Below are 10,071 nucleotides of genomic sequence, written 5' to 3' on the forward strand. Positions count from 1 at the left end.
AGCTCTAACCAAACAAGTGTGGCTGCAGTGGATGAAACCCAAACTCCATCAAGTTCAACCACCTGAGTAGTGGCCAAAAGCAGATGCATATTCAGCAGAGGACATTTACACAGAGCACTTCCCCCATGTACTCTCCCAGCCATCAATCATTGTCAGTTCATGGATCTCCTGAGTAAGTGGTGGTGTCTATGTGTATAGTAATCCTCACTGGATTTCTCTTACACAGATACTTCCAATTTCCAACTAACCTCATACAAACACTTAATACATACATCACACCCAGCAAGGAATTTCAGAGATTAACTACATGTCCTGAGAAGAACCCTTTCATCATCTTTTGCTGTCAAAATACTTTATCAAAATAATCCTTACATTTTGTACTGGGAAAGACATGCAAGTGATCCCCCTCTATCTTCTCCATGATATGATTCTGTACCACATCCCTCTTAGTTGCCTCCTGCCTGGAGAGTCCTAACCTACTTAGCTTCACATTTGTCATTATTCATTTGCCCCTTCCTCTGTCTGATAACATCCCACAAACAAATACATTTTGCACAGGCAGTTTGTGACTATTTCTTCTTTTTGCTTTTAATATCAAGAGAAAGGAAATTTAAGCTCCAAATCAGGCATCTGAATACCTCAACAGAAACCCTTGCCAAAAAAATTTAGTTATGCATGTATTTGAAAGGAAGCATTTTCATGAAGGGCAAAAGTATTTTCCCCAACATATACCTGCTTTTAACTTATTTGGAACTATGAAAGTTTTGGTTAGGTAACAGATGGGAGATGATTACTTGTAACACTAATTTGAGATCTAGATTATGTGCTAGTCCAAAGCATTCCAGGAAAGCCTGACTGTAATGATTTTCCAGCAATTTTTTTTCATAAAACTCAGATTAGACTGGTGTATTAATTTCAATTTAGCAATTATGCATTGCACAAGTAGCACTTAAATGTTCATATTTATAAGTATTTTACTTCACATCAGAAAACTAGGAGGACAGCCCATTTGTCACCCTGTAAATAACACAAGCTGTCCAATATCTGTGTGGTTGGTGCCTCCTCCTGAACCCTTTGAAAGAGAGATTTTGATGTTTTGTTCTGCACAGGGCATCAGCCCAGAACCCAGCAGCTGAGCTCGAAACAAAGAGGCACTGCTGGTTTCTTTGTGCACTGGTTGCCCTGTTCTTTTGCAACAGCCTCACAAGCTTGTTGATTATTGCACTTGAACTCATATAATTAATGGAGAACTAATATTTTTAAATTATGCCACAATGAAGGATGAGAAGAGGAAAAATTTGTCCACCTAACTTAATCAGACAAGAAAAGAGATACCAAGCTTTTGAGATCAACATTCCTCCATGAAGTTTTCATCTGATATATAAAGACAAAAGGAACAGTTAACAGTTTGGAGGGTGGGTGTTATTGCTTTGCCTTCTGTTCTAACCATCACTTCAATACTTGATTCTAAATAAAGGACATGTGAAAAATAAGTTTTGTAGTTTCACATAGCAAAGGATTTTACAGGGAAGAGAAGATTAAAAGAGTAAAGCACAGGAACAAAGAAAAAGGCAATGCTTTGGAGAATTTTGAGGCAACCAGTATTCAAAACCTATGACAAACACTAATTTAGTTAGAGGAGGAATACAAATACATTCTCTACAAGTAAATAATACATGTAAATAATAAACAGATAATTTAGAGGAACTCATAGGTGACTTACGAGCTGTATCTCTGAATAATTGAGATACGTGATAGCAAGCAGAAACCCAAACATAATATTTAATCCCTTTCATCATCTGTTCTGAGTTTTTTTAGCAAGACTTCTGTTTTGATATTCTAGTTTTATTCTCCAGACACACAAATACTGCCAGTTAAGGCTCTGCAAGGAACTGAAACTGTCTGTACCTGTGTCTACCACCTGCCCTAAGAGGCAAGTTCAAATAATTCATAGAATAAGTACAAGATTCATAAGGAGAGAACTTAAAAATCAACTGAGGGTATTTTATCAATTATTTCTATATAAGCAACTTCTGAGAGTAGGTTGCACTCCTTTATGTCTTAGACCACCAAGCAAAGAAATTATACTAAACAATGATTTGTACTGAGTACTCTCAATAGATTTTTCAGTTCTTATATATGTCACGAATTCAATGCTGGGTATTTTTTGAAATTACTTTTCCTTTGGAAAGCAATCTAATTTTAAAAAGTAGAGGGAGAAATATCATCTAGGTCTAAACTCCTTATTAGCATGTTAGTTATTTCTTAAAATCATGGTTCTGCTATTACTGAACAAGACATTATGTTCTCTGCTTTCTCCAATTGCCTGTACCCAGAAATTAATTCTGAATAGAACTAACCAGTAAAAGATAGGGATATGGATCTCTGCTGACAGGTCACAGAATGTTTTGGGTTGGAAGGGACCCGAAAGATCACCCTAACATGGCAGGGACACGTTTCACTAGACCAGGGTGCTCCAAGCCCCTGTGTCCAACCTGGCCTTGAACACTGCCAGGGATGGGGCAGCCACAGCTTCTCTGGGCACCCTGTGCCAGCACCTCAGCACCCTCACAGGGAAGAGCTTCTGCCTAATATTAGGTAAGTTAGATAAATATTTTTATAAATCCACCCTCTTTCAGTTTGCTCTTGTCAAAAGTCCCTCCTCAGATTTCTTGTAAGCACTCCTAGGTACTGGAAAGCTGCTCTAAGGTCTCCCATGAGCCTTCTCCAGGCTGAGCAAGCCCAGCTCTCTCAGCCTGTCTCCATAGCAGAGGTGCTCCAGCCCTCAGAGCATCTTTGTGGCCTCTTCTGGACCTGCTCAAGCACATCCACGTCCCTCCTGTGTTGGGGGCCCCGGAGCTGAATGCAGTACTGCAGGTGGAGTCTCATGAGAGCAGAGTATAGGGGAGAATCGCCTCCCTCGACCTGCTGGCCACACCGATGCAGCCCAGCATACGGTTCTAACATTATGTCTTCAGCTGGCATAAACAGTAAAAATCAGCTTATATGTTAGCTTAAATTGTAGTCGCTAATCACATCTTCAAACAAGCTTACAGGTTCCTCACCCCTTCCACAACAATAAATAAAGAACACAGACCTGGGAGTGCCAGGGAGAGCACAACAGAACAACCTTCTCTTTTTAAACTGTGGGATGAGGTTTTATTTTTATGGATTATCTCAGACAACTGTGTCTTCCACAGTGATTCAAAGCATGATAGCAGTGGCTGATAATGAGAACAGGGTACTACTGCCTCTTTCTAAATACATATTTGAAAGCCATTAAACACACAGGGAAGACAGTATGAATGGCATGGTTTTAGGTGCTCTCCTCTTCATGGATGTTTCAACAAAGATTTTAAAGTATGTTAACAAAGGGTTAACAACAGTTAGTTAACAGCCTCTCCTCAAGGGAGAGGACCTTTCCTAAGTCAACAGACTTTAGTTTTGGTTGCTTTATCTTGCCTGGGATTCTGAAGCAATCAAAGACCTAGAATTCCCCCTCCCCAAAACACACTGGTTTAGAGTACTCACTTAGGAACTACATGAGATGAAACTCTCAACTGCCAGTCAATGGCATACAAAAGCCTTCAACTGACATAAACAATAAAAACCACCTTATATGTAAGTACTTAAATATGAACCTTAACAAAATAAAGAATGGACCACATCCTGCTTCAAGTTAGTGCTGTAAATCAGTAACATAAAAGCAAACAAATGCCAGCCTAATGTTTCAAATCCCTTCCCATCACCCTTTCTATAGGATACATTTCTAAATAGCAGAATTCTGGTCCTGATTTTGTGTCCAGTATTGTACAAAAATTATTGCCCACAGCTTATCAAATGCTTAGGTAAACATCAAGCAACTTAAACACACAATTTATCTCCATTTTACACACTAGTGCTTAGATTTTGTAGCATTTTTAGATTTAGGAGTCCATTACAACGTGTATACTTATAGTCCACTATTTCTTTGTGTCATTTTGTGTCAGTTGCAGCAAATGGCTTTCCTTAGTAAGCACACCGTCTGGGGGTTACCACAGGCACTGCTAAACAAAGTAAAAGGGGTTCCTGAAGAGGATTTTCCATATCCAGCATGATCACCAACAACCATGCTTCAAGCAAAAATAGCTCTAAGGGAAGCATTTGTCAAACTGGGAGACCGGAACACTCCCATGTCACTTGCTTTTTTTTAAGTGATAAACCCCCCCCTAGCTATGGAAACGAAGGGATGTGCGATGTACTTCACTTTCCATGGCCCAAACAAAACCATTAACATGTCACATTAACATTCACAATAGAATTCTCTAATTCTGAAGACCACAAAAGTTGTCATTTCTTCCTTAAGTGTTTTGGATACTGGTCAAATTAAAATGACATCACAATATATAAGCACTCTTCTGAAAACATTCACATGAATGAAAGGCAGTAAAAGCCATCCAAAAGATACAGGAGATTTATTAAAGCTCAGACAAATCCACTCATGACATGAAGGAGTGCTGCAGTAAGAGTGAAAAGGCAATCAGAAAAACTGTGCTGTGCTTAGGTAGAGGGGTGTGTGTGTATGCTCACATGCATGGTTTCTTAAGTAACCTTAACATACCAGCAACCCAAAGTTCAGCTTCCATTCAGGTTTACTTACTTAATTTTTCAATTGCCTATGGATTAGGTGAGTGTCATTGAAACCTCCTCTTTAACCCTCTTCAGTGAGACCTTATTGAGAAACTCTTCCTGTAGAATTCTGTGACAGGAAGAAGGATGCTAAACATTAGTTTTCTTTGCCAGAAAAGCTGCTTTCCTTAACTGGGAATTCCAATTTTAATCAAATTTTATGCTTTACCATAAGATTAGTTTAAAATGCATGACTTCACAATATTAACATTTTTCTCTTAACATTATATAGTCCTCATTATATATATATACTTTGTCCTCATTCCTGACATCTTTATGAAAATTTTGTGGCATGAAGCAGGTATTTTGTAATTGTATTTTTATGTCCAGACATGCTATCAAAAGAAATACATTTAGATTCTGGATCACTCCCCTCCCCCCCACATTATGACATTTCATAGTTTCAAACCCTGGCCAGTGTCCTGGTCCTGCCTACACCACACAGCTTGGTGCCATCAGCAAGCTTGCTGAAGGTGCACTCAATCCCACTGCCATGTCACTGACAAAGATGTTGAACAGCACTGGTCTCACCATCGACCCCTGAGGAGCACTACTTGTCACTGGTCTGCACTTGGACATCCATCCATTGACCACTGCTCTGAGGGGGACCATCCAGCCAAGTGGTCCATGCATCAAATCCATGCCTCTCCAGTTTAGAGACAAGGATCTTGTGCGGGACAGTGTCAAACACTTTGCACAAGTTCAGGTGACGGTCACTCTTCCCTTAACCAAATTAAGTCAGATAAGGGCTAATTTTCCAAAGAGAAACTTTCTGAGTTTCAGGAAGATCTTGGCCCTCTTAGCTAGTTAGCACAGGAAAATTTTAAGCAGTTCTATGTTGTTGTTTTTGTAAACCGACCTATGAAACTCTGCAGTTCCCTTCAATCACGTCACTGAGTCACTGGTATGGCATTTTTAGCAAAAGCCTGTTGTAGAAGCCAAACTCTTCAGACTATTTTCTTCTCCAAGCCATCACATGGATTAACAGATTGAAGCAGTTTTGTCTAGTAACACAACAGATTCTGTTGGAACTTTTAATTTTTGACAGCCATGAAGAAGTTCAAACTGTATTTTTAATCTCAGACTTACTAGCAAGCCAAAAGCTCACCCATTAAAGCACCACAGCACTTTCACAGTCGATGTATAAAGAAAACAGCTATTTATTAGGCTTGTTTTCTGTAGTATGTACAAGCAATACGGAAAGTGACAAAGCGCCTTTGCACTGCAGAAACAGAGTGAAAGGAAAATTAAAACAAGGCATAAAACAAAGAAAGGATGTGTACAATGTAACAGGCACAAGTTACTTTTTTTTGGTTTGTTTTTCTTTGGGCTAAAAATAGAGCACAATACTTATCTTTGTGTAGGGAGTTCTCCCCTGAAAAAAGCCTGAAAATAACAGAGGTAGAGAATAACACCATAATTAGAACTCTAATTTTCAGTTGTTTATCTAGATTCACTTTCTCCTAATATTACTTTCTTCAGAAACTGAGTCCATTCCCAGCAAAAAAAAAACCTAACAGAAATGCTGTTAAGCAGACATTGTAACAGAGAAATGATCAGACTTAGTCCCAGCCAGTTATCACAGTTAAAAGTGCCATTAAGAAAAATGTGAGACGTCAAAGCTAAGAATTTTGACAACCAAACCTTCACTATCTTTGAAGCTTTTTAAATTCCAGCTCTCATAAAAGGATGAACAACTTTATACAATACTGTTTCCTAGCTAGGAAACATAACATTGCCTGCAGTTACTTGGAATGTACAATAATTAGGGACAAAGGGAACACAGTGCACATCCAGTGCAGTTCAGCTCGGGAGTTTTCTTGCCAGAATTGCCATTCACTTAACCAAATTAAATGTGCTGTTTGTATCATGTCATATCATTATACTAAAATAAAACCTTGAGTAAAATTTCTAACAAGACTGACATGTGGCAAAAATAGTCTGATCTAAATCCAGCACGCTTTCACATTAGGATTCCTTGTACTGTGCATTTTAACAAGCTGCTACTCAAATATATGAGTATGGGAGTTTCCCATCACCAAAATTGCTTGCAGGGTAAAGACTCATCTATAAATGCATGAGAAGTTCTTTGTAAATTATCAAAATCCTATCAAGACAACAGTGTCAGAGAACCTCAGGATGCATTTCCAGATAGAATATAGAAATGAATATACTATGATTTTAGATGTTTTCTGAAAGCATCTACACACATAAGAGTTGTGATGTACAAAAGCAATGTGCTGACTTAGAAGACAAAATATGGTGTTTCTAATATTAATGTTGTATTAAGTCACTTTTATGCAAGAAAAATACAAGAACTAAAATTTAACTAACGAGTTCTGTCCAACACAGGTAATTTTAACTTCTTTCTCAGTGAATAAAATACTACGCACACTGCTCCGTATGTTGTTAATAATAACTTACTGGCACTAAACATTCTCTCTTCCTACCCACAACATCTTCCTTGGTGCATCTTGGAATTATGTTTTCCTTTCTCACAGCCAAATCACAGCAGTGACTCATAGTCAGTTTTGTTATGGGTTACTACAGTCAAGTGTTTTTCCCCTTATGTCAAGTCCAATTTATAAACTCCATTTTTAAAGAAATTCCTACCAAGTGCATGACTTCGCACTTCACAGGACAAGATTTCAACCTGTTTCTGTTGTCATATTTTCAAGGTGATCTAGCTCTTAGTGTTTAACATTTTGGTCTCCTCAGTATTAGAAGTGCCTCCCAAATTTTGTCAGTCTTGTACCTTTCCTGCTTCTTTAATGAAAATAGCAAAACAAGATTAGCCAAAAAAACAGTCCCCAAGGAACTCCATTAGTACACTCCATTCGAAGTTTCTTTTCCAACACAAAGAACTATAAGCTCTCATTTGTCTAGTCCATCAAAACTTCACTTCTACTAACATCCATTTTCTTCTAGTTTAGGAATAGTTTATTATGTATTTTCAGGTAACTGAAAGAGTCTGAAGTCTTATTAGAATGAATGAAACACCAGGCTTGCATGTCACAATGTGCTTTCGTAAGCTTCTGCTTTATTTTACTCCTTTTTCCAGCAATTTCTCTATATTTATGTTTTTCCTTCTAAGCTCATAATGTTGATAAGTACACAGTTCACTTTGCCCCCACTTTCTTAAATATAGATAGCATCCCAGGTAGTTAACAGACATTTCTGAAAATGCTATCCTATATGTACCAAGCTATTCTACCTAAAAGCAAAAATACCAAAAATACTGCAACTAAAACAAGACCATTTCATCTTGCCTTTTTAGAGAAAAAGAATCATGTATTATGTGTTATGTCATTTATGCAGTAACCTAAGTTTCCAAGCAGAGTTATAACCCTGAATGAAATGGTTATTTTAGTGTAATGAAGCTTGCTCAGCAATTACTAGCAAATGCACATTAGTAAGATATGCCCTGCAGAGTTAATAGCCTATGAATGTGCTTGCCTGTGCAAGCACTAACATTGTAAAGTCACAACACCTGTGCTGGGTTCTTAAAATACTTATGCGTTCTATAAGGGCACGTAGCAATAAGATGAAGATTTCCTGTATAACTGTTATTGTTCAAATAGATGGACTCGGAGGCACATTTAAACCATCTCAAATTTTGAAAGAAACCACTTTTTTGACCCAAAATGTACAGCTTAGGCCCACCTGGAGTAGGCAGGAATTATATACAGCTAAAGTTTCAATCTTACTAGTTTACTCTGTCTTATAAACTGTGTTTCACTAGTGACGACTTCTATTCTTATGAATCTCATTTCAGAGTCACTGGAATCGCAGAGTCAGCACACTAGAACAAAGAAAGATCAGCAAAACTTTGCAACCAAATTTCGACTCTATACAGATACAACTAAAGAAGACTGTCAGATTTCTTATAATCAGTTGGAGACTCTTGACAAATGCAGTTTCAATGCCTCTCTTCCTCTGGTGATAATAGTGCATGGCTGGTCGGTATGAACTCACATTTTATGTTTAATTCAAACTACATGTGATTTGATATACTTTCCTTACCATTATGCTAGTGCCAAAGTAACTTCAGAAGAAAGGTTGTGATTAGAAAGATGGTGGACTTCCCTGGTAGCAAACATGGCCAGAAATAATACGAAGAGGATATTCCTCACCAGGATTCTCAAGGAAATATACAGGCAATATTTCAGATGGGAGTCCCATCCCAAGAATTAGATTCAGCCCTTACTTAAAGACAGCAGAATTTGAACAAGTAGCTGAATTAATGTACTATGTTTCTAAAGGACTAAATACCAGATTCATTTCTCAGGTATGTTCACTGCCAGATATTTATAGACATAGTGAAAAGTGCACACAATCTTCCCACATCTTTCTCACAGATACACCTTTAAAGAGAACCTCTCTCTAAGCCCCTTCAGCTGAAAATGAAGTCTTCACTGTCAATGAATTATCACTGAACTGCTTTCAGTTAAACTATAAAAAAAAAAAATCCCCCTCGAAAACCTTTCTCAAAAGTGTAGCATTAGCACTGCTGTACTAATGGGACCTTTGATCAGCTGCTTCTCAGCTGCTGAAACAAAAGGCAGGATAAGAAATAACAGATCCTTGATTCTCATAGATCACATGCCATCACCATAAGATGACAAAATGGATCTTTCTTGTACATCAAATACACAGAGAAACTTTGAAAAACACCCTTGATGTATATAACTTTCCTGACAAATAACAGCTCATCTGACTTTAGATGAAATATTGCCCTAGATTACTTTAGCCAAGTATCCCAAAACAGAACTTGTTCAAAATATATACCCTCCTCAAAGACAAACCATGGTCCTGACTGAAGCTGCTGCCATTCACATTAACTTAGTTTGCAGACATGTCGGGAACATGTATGCAAACCCAGAAGTGAGACTCCCAAATTCTAATAAAACACCAGAAGAGATAAGGATGTTCTGTCAGTTGAGGAAACCGATGCAAAAGCAGTCATCACGGACTGTAGAGACAGGACAAAGGGAAATGGGTTTAAACAGGGGAAGTTCAGGTTAGATACAAAGGAAGAAGTTCTTCACTGTGAGGGTGGTGAAGCACTGGAACTTGTCCAAAGAAGTGGTAAATGCTCCATCCCTGGCAGTGTTCAAGGCCAGGCTGGACAGGGCCTTGGGCAACATGGTCTAGTGTGAGGTGTCCCTGCCCATGGCAGGGGGTTGGAACTAGATGATCTCAAGGTCCCTTCCAACCCTAATCATTCTGTGATTCTATGAATTCCGAATAATTCTGGTCCACAAATTTCAGAATGGAACGGCTGCAGAAGTAAATGCCTGCTGGTCTGCAATCCTCCAGGTCCCCTCTCTCTCCCACCCTTTTAGCTTAAATACACAAGGGACAGCTGCTCTTGAAAGAAATCAGAAATTTTCTGGGCATTCC

General features: G+C 38.4%; 1 protein-coding gene across 1 annotated transcript in view; it reads left to right on the forward strand.

Annotated features, from left to right (window-relative positions):
* Nucleotides 1-8,443: 8,443 nt before the first annotated feature.
* Nucleotides 8,444-10,071, forward strand: part of LIPC (lipase, hepatic) — a gene marked incomplete at its 5' end in the record, with an annotated part of 8,343 nt that continues 6,715 nt past the window's right edge. The window contains one exon of the mRNA XM_010024003.1: nt 8,444-8,631. Coding sequence (XP_010022305.1) covers nt 8,444-8,631 — 188 coding nt within the window. The remainder of the gene's footprint in view (nt 8,632-10,071) is intronic.

This window comes from Nestor notabilis, unplaced genomic scaffold, assembly GCF_000696875.1.
Source record: "Nestor notabilis isolate BGI_N333 unplaced genomic scaffold, ASM69687v1 scaffold11651, whole genome shotgun sequence".
Lineage (NCBI taxonomy): Eukaryota > Metazoa > Chordata > Aves > Psittaciformes > Psittacidae > Nestor > Nestor notabilis.